This window comes from Chlamydomonas reinhardtii, chromosome 10 (genome assembly GCF_000002595.2).
Source record: "Chlamydomonas reinhardtii strain CC-503 cw92 mt+ chromosome 10, whole genome shotgun sequence".
Taxonomy (NCBI): Eukaryota; Viridiplantae; Chlorophyta; class Chlorophyceae; order Chlamydomonadales; family Chlamydomonadaceae; genus Chlamydomonas; species Chlamydomonas reinhardtii.
The window spans coordinates 5,956,034-5,971,440 of NC_057013.1; the positions used below are offsets into that span (position 1 = coordinate 5,956,034).

At 62.5% G+C, this 15,407-nt stretch overlaps 2 protein-coding genes across 2 annotated transcripts in view; both read left to right on the top strand.

Moving 5' to 3' along the window:
- The window catches only part of CHLRE_10g462300v5 (uncharacterized protein), a 12,387-nt gene extending 10,771 nt beyond the window's left edge, over positions 1-1,616 (top strand). The window contains exons 17-18 of the mRNA XM_043067179.1: positions 1-42; positions 533-1,616. The exon at positions 1-42 is cut by the window's left edge and continues 69 nt beyond it. Coding sequence (XP_042920576.1) covers positions 1-42; positions 533-1,018 — 528 coding nt within the window. The 3' untranslated portion in view covers positions 1,019-1,616. The remainder of the gene's footprint in view (positions 43-532) is intronic.
- A 3,083-nt stretch (positions 1,617-4,699) lies between these two features.
- CHLRE_10g462350v5 (uncharacterized protein) lies at positions 4,700-15,295 on the top strand. The gene is made up of 20 exons (XM_043067180.1): positions 4,700-5,603; positions 5,766-5,912; positions 6,192-6,279; positions 6,566-6,640; positions 6,884-7,048; positions 7,337-7,389; positions 7,639-7,734; positions 8,100-8,131; positions 8,341-8,489; positions 8,704-9,946; positions 10,076-10,241; positions 10,514-10,710; positions 10,841-10,880; positions 11,189-11,245; positions 11,514-11,595; positions 11,875-11,915; positions 12,071-12,130; positions 12,281-12,433; positions 12,754-12,795; positions 13,713-15,295. The coding sequence occupies exons 1-20, from the start codon at positions 5,442-5,444 to the stop codon at positions 13,833-13,835; spliced, it is 3,171 nt and encodes a 1,056-aa protein (XP_042920577.1). The 5' UTR covers positions 4,700-5,441; the 3' UTR covers positions 13,836-15,295.
- The last annotated feature ends 112 nt before the right edge of the window (positions 15,296-15,407 follow it).

Consider the following 15,407-nt stretch of genomic DNA (forward strand, 5'->3'; position numbering starts at 1 on the left):
ATGGAGGCGGCGGCGCGCAGGGACACGGAGATATGGCTGCAGGTGAGATGGAGGAGGCGGTGGTGGGAGGGAGGGAGGAGGCGGGGGGCAGGTGGTGGGAGGTGGTGGGAGGAGGAGGAGGTGGGAGGAGAGCGGAGGTGTGTGGGGAGGGGGAGGAGGCGGGGGAGGAGGAAACGGGAGGAGGGGGATTGGGAGGGGGAGCACGTGTGTGTGATCACTGCCGGTATGGGGGCGGTGGTTGCGCCTGTGCTGCACTGCGCTGCGCATGCCTGCGCGAGGGCACTGCTGCTGCCTGCCCTGCGCGCGGCCCATGTGGCACCGCAACCTGGACATACATACACACACACACACACACACGCGCACACCTTTGACCTTCTCCCTTGTGCTTTCCTAACACACACACACACACTCTCTCTATCTCCCCAACACACACACACACACACACTCTCCCTCCCTCCCTCCCTCAACACACACACAAACACAAACACACACACACACACACACACACACACACACACACACAAACACGCAGGCAGCCACGGAGCTGGGCGCCACGCCGGCGCAGCTGGCCGCCGCCAAGGCCAGCCTCGTGCAGCCGCCCGGAGCCGCCCGGGCCGCAGCTGCTACCGCTGGTGCTGCTGCTGGTGCCGGTGCTGGTGCTGGTGCCGGCGTCGGGCCAGCAGCAGCAGCAGCACTTGGAGCTGGAGTAACGGGGACAGCGGGGGAGCGTGTGTCCAATGCACCCGGGCTTGGCGGCGGCGGCGGCGGCGGCGGGGCGGCGGCGGCGGTGAGCGGCTCCGCCGCAGGGGGGCGCGGAGTGGACGGCGCTCCGGGGTCGCTGCCTGCAGCGGGGGTTGGGGCGGGGGTGTCGTGGGGGGTGGCGGCCGGGGCCGGGGGCGGCGGGTTTGCGGCCGGGTCAGGGTCGATGGGGGAGGTCGACTTGCACGGGACCGGGCCGGCGGCGGCGGGGGCCGCGGGGGGGTCGGGAAACACACATGGCGTTGCGCACCCGTTGTGAGGCTAGGCGTGCGTGTGTTGTGTGCTGTGCTGCTGCGTGCCGGCCCGGGTTGTAGGGGTGATGGCGAGACGCGTGGTGCCCGGGCACGCGGTCATGGAGGTTGTGGGGTGTGTGTGTGTGGAGGAGTCGACGTGCGCTGAAGTCTGGGGGTGGAGGTGCCACTGGATGCGGTCGTGGGCAGGGCAGGTGGTGGTAGACCGGATGCCGCCGACGGCAACGTGTCAACATGGAGAAGTTACGTGGCGGCCCACGTGTGCCCCACTTGGCGGCCCCACGTGTGCAGTGGTAGCGGTGGGGCTTGGCGTTAACGGATCTCGGGCTGGGACGTGGGAGGTGGTGCGGTCGAGCCAGCTGCCAGCGGTGCCGCGCGGGGAAGGGCAAGCGGTACGGCACGGCTCTTGCGGTTCCGTGAGGCCGCAACATGTTGGATGGCAGGATTTCATGGGGGGGATGCATGTACGGGGCAAATGGTTTAGCAACACTTTGGGACCGTAGGTCTGTGCTAGCCTCGCCATTATTTTAGCATCGCCGATAGTAGTTCTGTAGCAGCGGGTCCGGACGGAGCTGCCGGTCTCTCTCCGTGTAACCAATGCAATCTTTCTCTCCTCGCACCCGTGCTTGTCGGGAAAGGGCGAGCCGGGGCGCCTCCCGAGCCTGGCCCCTGTCGTGGCTCAGCTAGGCAGCGACCCACCGAGCTAGGCAGCGCCTTCTTAAAGGCCTCACGGACGGGCTCAGATGGCCCGCCCTCGCCCACAGGCAGGTCCGGGGTGTAGTAGCGCGGGTTGCCCTTGTCCGCGCGGTCCTGCCACTCGGCCTTGCGGAGCCACCTCTTCACCGCCCGCTCCGGCAGGGGCACCAGCTGCTTGGCGTACGTACTAGAGGCATGATGTGGTGAGGTGGTGGTCTCTCTCAATGCCGCGTATGACAGATTGAAAGTAATTAAAAGCGCGCAGGGCAGGTGAGCCTCAGCAGACGCAGCAGCACCGGCAGTGAGACCCCGCCGCGCTTGGCGCTGCCTCCTCCGTAGGACTGCAGCGCCCGTCGTTCGTTGTGAGTTGTGTGTGCGCGTGTGAGTGCCTGTTTGCGGCGGGCGCGTGTTGGCTGCGTAGGCGGGCTCCTTGGCGGGCTTTTCGTCCTGGCTGTGTTTTGCCCTGTGTGTGTGCGCGTGTCCCCTCTCCGCGCTCCCGTGCCGCAGGGCTGCTGGTTTTAAGACGCCGCCTCCTGTCTTGCCACCGGGGAGCTCTTCGTGAGCCCGGGCCCCATCCAGCCACGTACCCAAGTACCCACCTACGTACCAGCCACAGCGCTGCCAGCCTCTGCAGCCACCCAGCGTCCCATGCCAGCTGTCCCGTGCCTCTCCCCAGCTGTCCCGTGCCTCTCCCCAGCTGTCCCACCCCAGCAGTCCCACATCCGCTGTCCCCTCCCAGCTGTCCCTCCCAGCTGTCCCTTCCAGTAGTCCCTTCCAGTTGTCCCTTCCAGCTGTCCCACACCAACTGTCCCACCCCAGCTGTCCCTTCGGCTCCCTTCTCAAACGCAGCTTCAGCGAAATCTACAACCTGCCCGACTCCCGGCGTGTGCGGCCTTCCGCCCGCCTTCCAAAAACGCAGCAGCCCCCGCCTCTCCTCGCCAGCCGCTCACAGCCGAAACTCTGCTTCTTTCTTTATCAGCCACAAACATCAGCCACAAACAATGCCTCGGAAACAACGCCTCGGAAACTTCCTCCCAACTAGTGCGCGGCCACAGCTCCCCTACCGAACGTCGCAGCACCTATCCTCACCATCAGCAACGCTTCCTCACCTCCGGTTGTGTTGTTGGCGTGTTGCACCGCATTCGGCCTGCCCGCCACAATTGTCGTACACATTCGGGCCCCTCTTCTGCTTTGCTTCGCCTTGTTCTTGCCCCTGTTTGTCACACTGTCGCCCGGCCATTGTTTTGCTGCACGCCGTTGCATTACGCTAGTGCTCGTCTACACAGCTCATCCGTGGACGCCGGTCGACTGCCTGCAGGTGCGCATCGGCTATGCTATCCGCGCGGTGTGGCGTCGCAATGAGTCTGTGTGGTGCTATCGCCTTGGCCGGGCGCCCGGAGCGTGAGGAATGCGCGTCAGCAAAACATCGACACAACCTGCCAGCTACCGTCGGTACAGTAACAGCGCGCGAACGACGCACCAATGCCTTGTCCCTTCTTGCTACGCATTTATGTGGGCACGGGTGGGAGCCACACACATCGGGACTACGCTTTCCTGCCCCTTGCCATGTTCCATCACGAGCCCGTCGTTCCAGGCTTCCAGCCTGCTCGAGGCACCTCCGCACCTGGCACCGCACGCGCAAGACTGCAAGCCCAGCAGCAGCCCTAGGCCAGTAAGTTCTCCATGAACGGCTACTCCGTTCTCCACATGAACGGCTTTAACCCCCCCCCGACCCCCCTGCCCCGAATACAAGGGCTGCAACGCACCGGCGCTGCCGTGGCGACAGGTGCTGCCGTGGCACTTTTGTGGTGTTGACGTTTTGTTTGGGGATTCAACGTGGGGATTCAAGGCGGCGTGTTTCCTCCATGTACCATTGGCGCCCGGGCTGGAAGCGTAGCTTGCTTCTCGGGGCTCAACGATATCAGCGATGGTGCTTGCTCCCCTTACCCTGTCACCCTGTCACTTGCCACGTCGTCTCGTGGCGTGGCGTGGCGTGGCGGCGCTGCGGCACTGACGGCGCTGAATCCCGGTGGCGGCGTTAACGGCGGCGCTGGCTCCCGTCTTACGGTGCGTGTCAGCGGCAGGCCGGCAGCAGCGCGGGGGGGGGGGGGCCGGGGGCACAGATGGCAACATATGCGCACGGGAAGCGGAGGGAGCAGGCCAGCAGGGGAGGCCACGAGGAGGAGAGGGCGCGTGGTGGCGCCCGGATGGAAACGCGGCGCCGGCAGCCCAGCATGCAGGTGGGGCCTGACGGTGTGCGGTCAGGCCGTTCCCACACGACCACAGTCACCACACCGTCAGCCAGCCATGGGCGCGACCGTCCACAGCGTTTACCGTCGGTTACGAGGTAACATGTGAATTCGCAACTTGCCCTACTGACTGCCTGCTCTCGTGCCGCCTGCAAGCCCACTCCGCCTTCCGCTCTGGTCTACGTACGCATTAGTTCCGCAACGCACGTCGATAACTGCCGCATGCGGCATGCCGCAATGGCCGTGCCCTGCCTCCCCGTGTGTGCCGGCATGAACCCTGGGTGCCTCCGCTGCACGTGGGAGCCCAACACACACACACACACACACACACACACACACACACACACACACACACACACACACACACGGCACATATATATATAGAGCACGCGTACGGACACGGCGTCATTCACGCGAGCACGCGCACGCACGCCATTCACGCGCGCAGCAAGGCGCGCAGGCTGGGCGATGGGTGACGGCTATGAGTCCTTTCACCCTTTGAGAGCCATATACTTTCACAATGATGTCATAAATCAACTCCCCAACTTAGCTCGGTGGCCCTAATCCTCGGCGGCCCTACAGTCCTCGATATGCTAATGTGGGCAGTGGGTGGTGCTGGGTGACTGGCCGTGACAAACATTCCCTGGCGACGCATAACAACGCAATCTGACATTTAACCGTACCTCTGCCTGGGTATACGTCGCATGCACTTGCCCGCCGCGCAACCGTGCCTCGGTAATGTTTGGTAATGTGGCGGGGTCAGGACATCCAAGGCACGGGAAAGGATTACCGTCAAGCGTAACATGCAGGGTGGCTACCGTACTGCTCCCGATAGGGGCTATAAGCTCTGGATGTTTACCGGGGCGCGCCACCGCCACAGCGCATCCCACGATGCTGCCCACGATACGGTCCGCGAGGGCCAGCCTGCGCTAGCAGTCGTATCGCAAACTATTCTCTAGCTAATAATGCTGCCACTCCGAGTACTAGTCGTTTATGACACGATCCTAAAACTCGGCCTGTGGAGCAAGCCCTCGCGACTCGAGTGAAATGCGGTTTCAACGGTTGAAGCACTGTGCACATTGCCCGGAGGGCTCAAGGAGGCCCTGCACACTTCTTAGTTTGTCAATAAGCGAGCGAGCTTCTTGCTGGGCCGGCTGACTCAACTCCGCCGCGGCAAGCAGTCGGACGCTGAGCGGGCGTGCGAATTTGAAATGAAATTGATAGCATACAGACTCAAAAGGTCTAATGGCCGGAAGGGCAGCGCGTGCCGGCGGATGAGAGCACTTTGTGCATCGGGGAGCTTTCCTTGTTTAGTAGTACTCCCGGCATCCAATTTTTCTCTACAGAAAGTAATAATTTTGTAGATTCAAAGCTTCACTCTTGCCGAGATTCTCACAAAAGTATGTCACGTCCCCAGCACGAAGCCCTCTCCGTCATGAGGACATTATGAGGACATTCTAGATAGCAGCAAATAGAGCTTGCAGAAATGGCCGGGAAAAAACGCGGCTGCTCGATTTTGCTCTGGGCTGTGCTGGCGCTGGCGCCGGCGCTGCGGGACTTCAGCGCTCATGCTGGAATAAGCGTTAACGTGACGACCGGACGAGAGGTCGCTTTAGCGCTGGGGAACGCCACAGTCGTCCAGCTAATGGTACTAAGGGCAATGCCTTTTGCACGCCCTCGACGCCAAGGGGACTGTTTTTTTTGTAGCCATCACCGACTGATTTCTCCTTTGCCCTGCCCGCTAGCATGACAGCTCTTGACGGGGGCAAATTCGCCTGGTCCTCGCCACGAACACGCCCCCCCCTCGCAGGTTACCCCGTCTTCGCTCACTGTCAGCGACCACGACTTCGAGGGCATTCCTGGGCTTCCGTTTTTGGTGTCTCGCAACGTCACAATCACAGGCCCCTTCGCAGACGCTGTTAGATGGCCGCGTCTGTCTTTCGGGGGCGCCGACAAGGTACGCACCAGTGCGCGAAACGCGGGTGCCGCCTTGGGTGCCGCCCTGGGCGAAGACGGAATGCGTACGGGTCTCGGGGGATACAAGGCGTGTAAATTACCTACAACACGAATCACTCGGTGACATAAGGCATGTTTCGGTGCGACGTCCATGTCTATACCGCATTTAATGGTGCCGTCAGCCGCATGCGGACACCGCCGGCAGCCAACGTTTGTACCGTGCTGGCCCTGGCGTGCCGAGAGGCCCTGACACACCCCCACATCCCCACACCCCCTACAGGTCCAGCTGGGCAATGGCGTGTGGCTCACATTGACGCGGATCATCATCCGGCCAGCGGAGTGGGATGAGGCGGCCTTCAGGAGCCCACGTGGGTCCATGGGTCGGGCTTGGGGTGTGTAGGGGGGTCAGCCGTCCATGTGGGGGAGGAGTGGAGGACACGGGGGGAGAGGAAGAAGAGGAAGAGGACATGGGGCCGCGGGCCTGGCTCCAGGCACAGTCCGACCGGGAGTGCAGGACGAGTTCCGCTGGAGGCACGGGTCTGGTGCTATCGCAATGAGGCGTTGCACGTGGTGGGGCCTGGGCGCGCGGGCGTGGCGTGCCGCGGGCCCCCATTGGCTCCAACCCGCTCCTCCCCGCTGGTTCCCCCGCCGCAGGCTTTCGGCTCCTGTTGCCCACGCCGCCTGGGCCAAAAGGAGTCCTGCAAATTAAGGATGCGTGCATGAACTTGCGTGAGTGGCGCGCAAGCGGGTGCTGCGCATTGAGTTTTGAAGTCCGTAACATGTCGTGCGCCGCTTGAGCGCACACGCGCGCATTTGACTGCTTTCTTGCCACCTCGCGCGAGTGTGGGGGCGGGGCTGCTGCCCGCACTCCCTCCTCACCCGTGTTTTTCCACTCCATCCATCCTTCCTCTCTGCTCTCTCACACACCTCCTCGCGCTCCTTTTGCATCCTGCGAACCCGCCCATCGCGCAGCCTACGCCTTCGACCCATCAATAGCCGAGGCTTACATCACCTCTTGGACGCGGCCCCCCGAGATGCCAGGCACGCAGCTGACCCAGATCATCGCCAAACCCGACCAGGTCCCCCCCTTCAACGAGTATGTGCAGGTCCTGTACGACCGCGACGTGTCCGCAGACAGTGAGTGGCCCGGGGGGGAGGGGGGTTGTAAATACTAAACCAAACTAAACCCAAACCAACGAAAACGAGCGGAGCACAGGCAGAGGCGTTAGGGGGGAGGCGGGCTGGGGCGGGGCTGGGGGGTCCGGGGCAGGGGCGGATCGGCCGGGGAGGCGGGGGCATGGGCGGATGGGCCGGGGCTTTGCATGGGGGTGCGTGCCGGGGTTTCGGCACGTGCGTGCACATGGTGGGAGAGTGCCGCCTCCCACCTGATCCATCGTGACCCGGATCCCGTGCCCGTGTCCGCAGCCACCGTGTCGGATGCCACCACGGGCAGCGTGCGGAGCCTGAACTACATCACGGTAGGCTGCAGGAGCGGGGGTGGGTGGGCGGGTGGGTGGGTGGGCGGGAGGTAGTCAGATGGCAGGTGGGAGGTGGGAGGCTGGGGGGGGCTCCGTTGTCGCAACCCACATTCGTTGTCAGCTGCCTTGCTATCTGACCCCTCCCCCCTCCCCAATGCTGACGCATGTCTGGGCCGATGCCTCCTCCCCTCTGCCCTCCCCTTGTAATTGAATCACTCCGTTCTCCATGTACGGCTATCCCACCTGCAGTGGGTGGTGGAGTCGTGGCTGGTGTTTGACACGCAGATCAGTCTCGAGTGCATGGCAGCAAACCAAGGAGATCCCGTGCCTTGCTACCTGTCCGAGGTGCGTGTGTGCGCGCGCGCGCGCGTGTGTGTGTGTGTGTGTGTGTGTGTGTATGTGTGTGTGTGTGTGTAACAGAGCACAAGGAAAACATTACGCGTTGGAATGTGTGTGGTTGTGTGTAAGAAACGAGACGAATGTGTGTGTGTGTGTGTGGGTGGTGGTGCTGGTGGTGGTGGGGGAGACGACAGTCAGGCTGGGGAGATTGCACACTTGCGAGAGGGAGAAGTCGAGCTGGGAAGAAGAGGGGAGGCAGGGTGTGCGGTGGCACGTTTTGCCGATGGGTGATGGTGCCAACTCTTGTGGCTGTTGGAAAAATATGTTGGCATTATTTTTGTTGTTGCTACCGACTGTTGTTGCTCCTGCAGGTCAAAGGAATAAACCCGTACGGCCTGCACGCGTGAGTGCAAACCGCATGCGCACTCTGACTGTGGGATATTGGTTCAGGAATGTGTACTGCTCCGTCCTGTGCAGCGTACACACACGCACACACTACACACGCACACACACACACACACACACACACACACACACACACACACACACACACACACACACACAAAGAGGCACGGTGCACCATCCAATTACCGGTGTGGTTGCCGCGTACAGGAATGGCACGGCGAGCGGCGCCGCATCACCCGCCGCCAACAGCACCAGTAAAGGCAACGCGCTCGCCCAGCCAACTGACAGTGGAGGCGGAGGCGGAGGTGGCGGTGGCGGTGCCTCGACCGGGCAGGTCGTCGGCGCCGTGGTTGGCGGTGAGTCGATCTGCAGCAGCAGCCGCTTGTTCCAAGACTTCAGGATGAGCTGCTTTCCCATTCGCCGTTTTGGCATCACTATTTTTACCTTTTTTTGATTCGTGCGGTTGTGCTGCCGGTGAGCACATGTGTAGCTCGAACAACGAAACGGAAAGAGACCCGCCCAACCACCGAGGCATATGCATGTGCGTGTGCGTGTGCCTGCCGCGCACAGGAGTGATCGGTGGTTTGGTCGTGTTCGTGGCTGTCGCGTACGGCTGGGTGGCTTGGCGGCGCCAGCGCGCTTACCGGGGCCACAGCACCAGCACTAGCAGCGGCGATTTGCAGGAGCTGGGCAAGGCGCCGGGAACTGCCACAAGCAATGGCGGCGGCAGCGGGGGCAGCGGCGGCGGCCGCAGCGGCGGCGGCGGCCTCGGGCGGTGCTGCGGCCTGGGCGCCGCCAGTGCTATGCGTGTGGACGTGGAGACGGGCCAGCTGTCAAGAGAGGCCCTGGCAGAGGGCGACAAAGGGTCAAAGGGTGTAGGTGGCGGCGGGTCGGGCGGCGGCGACATTCTGCCGCCCGCCGTGGGCGCCGCCGCCGCGGGCAAGGGCGCCGACGGCGCCAGCTTCGCCGTGGCGGCAGCGGCAGCAGCGGCGGCTGTAGCAGCGGGCGCGAACGGCAGTAGCCGGCAGCTGTCAAAGGGCGCGCAGACCGCCGCCACCACCGCCGCCACCACCGCCGCCACCACCGCCTATAGCACCGGCGTCGCCGGCGGAGACTTCAGTCTGTCAATGCAGTTGGCGGCTCTGGGGCGACTGGGCGCGCAGGAGAGCAGCAACTTCGGCCCAGGATCTGCGGCGGGCTGCGGCAGCGACGCCGGCGGCCTCGGATCCACCCTCACAACCCAGCCTACCGGCAGCAGTGACATGGGTGCCGGTGGCAGCCGCGCTACTGGTGCCACTGCCACTGCGGCCAGCAATGCTCATGTAGACCTGCTCAGCCCTGGGGGCCCGTCGCGGGCTAGCACGGTGGTGGCGGTGGCGGCGGTGGCGGCGGCCGAGGCGGGAGTAGCTGGCAGCGCGGCGCCGAGTGGCAGCGCGGGACTTGGCGGCAGCCGCGGCCTAGGGCTGGGGCTGGCGCTGGCGCTGTCGGAGGAGGTGGTTGGGCACCGCACGCCAATGCGCGAGGGCTTGGTGATGGACGTGGAGGTGGACGACGGTCTGGACGGCGCGTTGCTTGCCTCTGACAACACCGGGCTCGAGCGCGTGATCGGCATCGCGGGCGGCGGAGCAGCAGCAGGAGCAGCCGCGCAGCCGGGTGCGGGGCAGCAGGAAGGCGGCGGCGGCGATGGGGTGGCGGCGGCGGCGGCGGCGGCGGCGGCGGCGGGAGCAGTGGCGGGCCTGGCTGGCGGTGTGAGCCGCAAGCGATTGCCTGGTCCGGAGGTGGTGGAGGTGCTGCCGGTGGTGCTGGGCAAGGGGTGAGTGAGGGCCGCCTCCCCATGTGCCTTTCTGAACGTCCGCTTTGCAGTCCATTTACCCCATGTTTCATAGGCGCCTACCCCAAAAACTAACAAAGCTTTTTCCTGTGTATCTGTGTTTTGTTCCAGGTCCTACGGCCGCGTGTTCGAGGGGCGCTATCGCGGCATGCGTGTGGCGGTGAAGCAGGTGTTGGCGGCGTCGGGGCCCTTCGGCATGGTGCAGGCCGCCGCCGCCGCCGACCAGTCCGGCGGCGGCAGCGACAGGGACAAGGAAATGATGGAGACCTTTGCGCAGGTACGGCTGTGTGGGGTTTGGTCTCTTGGGACGCGCGCCTGCGGCTGGTCAGAATGCAGGCCTCCTTGACCCCGTTCCTAGGTCTGCCAGGAGAGCGGGCCCTAGGTGCACACGTGCGCTGAGGGCAGGGGGCCTTCACTTGTGCACAGCCACGGTGTCCCATTCCGCGTCGCACGTCGCACGTCGAGCATTCCGCGCACCATCCAAACACATTGTTTGATACAGTAAAACGAGATTGTTAAAAAAAAGTATGCTTGCTGTCGCTCATTCAGGAAGCCGACGTGTTGGGTCGCTGCGACCACCCCAACATCGCCCGTCTGTACGCGGTGTGCCTGACGCGGCCCCGGTTGGCGCTGGTGATGGAGCTGGCGGACATCAGCCTAGACAAGCTGCTGGCACGGACGTACGCGGAAGCACCCATGCCGCTGCCCAAAGTGCTGCACATCGCGACCCAGATCGCGCAGGGACTGTGAGTGCGCGGGCGCTGTCGGGGTTGGGTTCCGCGCTGGAAACCCCCTCACTCCTCGAATCCATGGCTGACTGTCACAGCTGGCACTGACCCCGCCCCCGCGCTTGCCCCACACACCCCTCCTCGCCAGCTGCTACCTGCACCCCACCATCGTGCACCGTGATCTCAAGGTGGGCGACGGTACTGCTGAGGGGCGGGTTACATTCATGTTTGATAAAGAAGAAGCGGAAAAGGGGGCCCTGTTGGGACAGTAATGACTGCTAGGGATGCCAACACCGTAGAGGGCGGATCCGGCTTCGAGCGAGAAGGTGGCAAGTGAACTTGGGCCTGCCTGCCTAACACGTACCCAAATCGTCGTTAGCGATTGGTGTTCTCCCAAGATTGCCTACCGTCTGCCATTAGCTTATCTACTCATGTGAATGTCCCCCACCTGACACGCCACGCTGACACGCGCTGCCTGCCACCCACCCACCACCAGCCCGCCAACGTCCTGATCAACGACCCCACCTCTGACACGCCCGGCGTCAAGCTCACGGTGCGCACCTGCGCGTGTGGCGCCCAGAAAGCTTCTGTGCCTGTGCCTGTGCCTGTGCCTGCACTTGCCCTCGCCGGAGGGCAGGTAGCGCTGTTGTACGGTATGCATTGCCACGCCGTGCCTTGCCTTGCCTCGCCGCACCCCCACGGCCACTCTTTGGCTTTCAAGTTCAGACATTGCCTCACAAGTATGGTACTCAAACTCTTATGGATCGGCGTCGTGCCGGAATGCTTCTTCTGCCCCGCGCTCCGGCTTTCTTCCACCCCAGGATTTCGGGCTGGCGCGCATCTACGAGTCCACCATGTCCACTGCCAGCCCCGAGGCCGGCACCGCAGCCTACCTGGCTCCGGGTGAGGCGCCGTGAGGCGTGTGCCTCGACTGTGCGCGTGCGTGTGTGTGTGTGTGTGTGTGTGTTTTAAAAGCACAAGGCAAACATAACGCAAAGACAGTGTAGTGCGCAGTGTATGTGTGTGTGTGTGTGTGTGTGTGTGTGTGTGTGTGTGTGGTTTTGGAGATTCAAGGGAGGGAGCCGGCACGGTGCATGATTGTGCCCACTGGTGTTGCTGCTGACTGGCTCAAACTTCGCCCTTGCCTCCCCCCCCGCAACTGCCGCAACTGCCGCTCCACAGAGTGTTTTGACCTCGACAACGATGTTATCACACACCGAGCGGTGAGGAGCAGGGCGCTGACGTCGCCTGCTGTGCATGGCTGCGCGTGGGGCTGAACATGGACATTCCGAAACAGCCCTGAAATCCTGAATTAAGTGGTGTGTAAATTAAGGAAAATGAAACGAAACATATGTGGGTATGTCTATGTCGATCACAGGACATCTACTCCTTCGGTGTGGTGGTGTGGACCATGCTGTCTGGCCAGGAGCCCTGGAAGGTACGGGCGGCTGCGGCCGGGTGACTGTATGGACGACCCAACAGAGGGCATGTGTGTATGTGTGTGTTCGACCTCGCACGTGCCTGCAAGCCCCCAAACACACGTGGAAACATGCACACACGTACACACACGGCATGTGCACACGCGCAGGACACGCGCGGCATTGTGGAGATTGCGGTCAAGTTGACAATGCGCAATGAGCGGCTGCCGCTGTCTGAGGTGCTGGGCGGCGAGCGCTGCCCACCCAAGCTGGAGCGGCTGCTGGCGCAGTGCTGGGACGCAGACCCCAAGCGCCGGCCGGCGGTGAGTGGGGGAGGAGGAGGGGGAGAAGGAGGAAGAGGGGGAGGAAGTGGGGTTGTAGACACCAGCCCAAACTAAACCGAACCCAATGCAAGAGAAGGAAGAGGAGGGGGTTGACGTTGAACCAATCCCGTAAGGAAGAAGAGGAGGGGGGAGGAGGAGGAGGAGAAAGGGGAAGACCCGGCATGCGCAGCAGGGGTTGCACTGCAATGCGGGGCGTGGCGAGGGCGCTGAGCAGCTTGGGCCTTGCAAAGGGGTGATGTAGGTGTGCGTTTCGTGAGCCGACTGCGTGTGCGCACGTGTGCGTGTCGTCAACGCCGCAGGCCGCCGACGTGGTCAAGGAGCTCTTGCTCATCAGCGAACAGGTGCGGCGCTGAAGCGCGGAGGGAGAGGGAGGGGAGCGGGGTTCAGGGCAGGAATGTGTGTGTGTGTGTGCGTGTGTGTGTGTGTGTGTGTGCGTGTGTGTGTGTGCGTGTGTGTGTGTGTGTGTGTGTGTGTTAAAAAAAACGAAACGAAAGCCCGCCCAGACGACGCCGGAGTTACTTACCGATACCCACCATTTTACCGTGCATCGCGTGACTGTCGTGACCCCGGTAGTCATACTTACCCGCGATAAGCCTGGAACCCCACGGGCGACCATTCGGCCTGACCCCGCGATGCACCTGTATGCGTCCATGCTCCGCACCCTGGGCGCGCTAAACAACGTTTACCCAGCACGCCTAATTCCCGGATTCCCGCCCGCTGGTCGTAGTCGAGCTCACCTATAGGCAAAAGTGGAAGCATGGGCATAGGGCGGCAGCGAGGAAGTGTCACGGGCATGTGAATGGCAACGGCGACAAGAGAGGCGGCGTGCAGCAGACAAGCTAGGTATCACGCGTCCCAAATCCCGCCCACTAAGTACAATAACACTATTGGAAGAGGGCGAGTTAGCGGTGGCACTGCGACTAAACGGGGTCGAGGCGGCATGGGGGACGTGGCGGGCGGCGGTTGCAGCGTTTCCAGACGCGTGTCAAGCTGGTGTGTGTGCGTGTGACGTGTGTGCGCCGTGGGCTGGCGGGAGCTGGCCTCCCGCTCCCCACTCCACGGCGGCTGTGTGTGTGTGCGTGTGCATATGTCCCGACGGCTAGAGGTGTAGCTATACGGTGTGTGACAACCGGCTTGGCGCGCGCGACGGCTGCACGCCTTTTAGCTCCCCGCCGCTCGGTACACCCTGCCATTCTGGGGCTATCCTAACCACCCCACCTGCGCTTCTCTTGCAATATACGGTATGCTATGCCTGCAGATGTCGCAGCCGAGGCGGTCCACGGGGACCAGCGGCTTCACAGCAGTGTCGTCGTCGCTACTCGCGGCGATGCCGGCGACCCCGTCCGTCACCTACAGCCCTGCAGGCAGCGGCCGGTCATAGGGCCGCTGGATGAATTCATCTGCTATTTATGCGTGCATAAGCTTTTACCTTTCTTTGTCGGTTTGTGCAACTGCCGCAAGTTTGCATGCATTGCGCGCCAGGCGCTGCACCAGCAAGCTTCCAACATCGAAGCTGCAGAAGCCTGCCTGCGCATATCAGGTATGCAGCGCAGCAGCACATTCCAATTAATTCACAAGGACGAACCTTTCCCGCATGCAGCGGTTGCTCTGACACGATGAAACGTGGGGTTTTAGAGGTCTGTTGACCAAAGTGAGAAAGCGGGCCGAGAGTGACTTTGGTGTTGCCTTGCTATTCAAGCTGCCACCTGGGCGCGCTAGACTGCTATGGATGGATGGTGGATGCTGCGAACAAAGGCGGCTGTGGATTGGGCGGCGTATAAATTGCTGTAACTAGGCGTCTGGGCATGCAGGGGTTGGAATGCGGCGGGCACGGCAATGTGTGGCGTCATTTGCATGCGGCCATGCGCGTTGCGGGAGACTCTGAGTTTGGGAGGTTTTGGGGTTTGGATGACGCGCATCCCGCCGTTAACCGCCTGAAGGTGCAGGACGGTTGGCACCTGTTGGCACGAACGGTGTGTAGTTCTGTGAGTAAATAAATGGATATTGCACGTACGGGATATGGGGGCTTGCGTGAGAGATTGATGCGGAGCACGGTACGAGCATGCCCAGTACGGTATTTATAATCATGGATGCCGTTGGAACAAATTGTGGTACGGCAAAGACAAGGCGCTTGAAGGATGCCCCGCGCAGCCGTGTGGCCGGCTGGTGTGCTGGCAATTGCCTTCCTTTGCTTGAACAAGTAGTATAAATGCGACATTGCAAGAAGGGCCAGTCCGACCAGCAAAGGGAATACTATGGTTGCTACTATGCGTTTACTGCGGGTGGCGGGATGGGTGTGTTAACCCTCCACACGCCACGCCTACAACCGCCGATTCGGCGAAGGTGCACGGTGAGGCTGCTGCTGCGCAGCTTGATGTTGTGGCTGCATCTATGCACAGGCGGCGACTTGTTTTCGCGACCTGCGAGGGGCTGTGTCCTGGCGCGAACCGCTTCGGTTGCTGGCTGCGGTTGGCTTTGCTGTGGCATCGCGTCGCGACTGCTAGATAGGCACCGGGTTTGGCTATGTGCCTGTTGAAACCGACCCCGGCTATGTCCGGGCGATGAGGTTGTTCGGCCTTAGACTGTGGAGGGGCTCAGTCCCTTTTCCCGTGACCGGGGAACACTTGTCCCATACTAGTCGCGACCTGGTAATAGAAAAGAAAAGTGGAAAAGGGAAGGGAAGGGGTGGGTGGCATGGCAACCTGAGTAGACCTGAGACTTTCTGCGTGCGTGGCTGAGTACCCGGTTGGCCGGTTGGACAACTGCGCACGTGCGTCGCTCGCAACTGCGCACGGGAATGCTGGCCTCCCGAGTATACTGAAGCTGTAAAGAGTAAAGAGGACGGTGCATGAGGAGTGTCATGAGAGTAAAAGTGAATTAGCCCGCCGCATCGAGCAGAGTTTTGGGCTTCAGCCCCCCGAGCGCAGCGATTTAGGGGGGGCCGACACCCCCA

What these genes read in the sequence shown, in the direction of transcription:
- CHLRE_10g462350v5 (XM_043067180.1), top strand. Translation starts at nt 5,442, where the DNA reads ATGGCCGGGAAAAAACGCGGCTGCTCGATTTTGCTCTGGGCTGTGCTG. An exon ending in CTTTCGGGGGCGCCGACAAG is followed by an intron (nt 5,913 to 6,191) that starts GTACGCACCAGT and finishes CACCCCCTACAG; the next exon opens with GTCCAGCTGGGCAATGGCGT. An exon ending in ATGTTATCACACACCGAGCG is followed by an intron (nt 11,916 to 12,070) that starts GTGAGGAGCAGG and finishes TGTCGATCACAG; the next exon opens with GACATCTACTCCTTCGGTGT.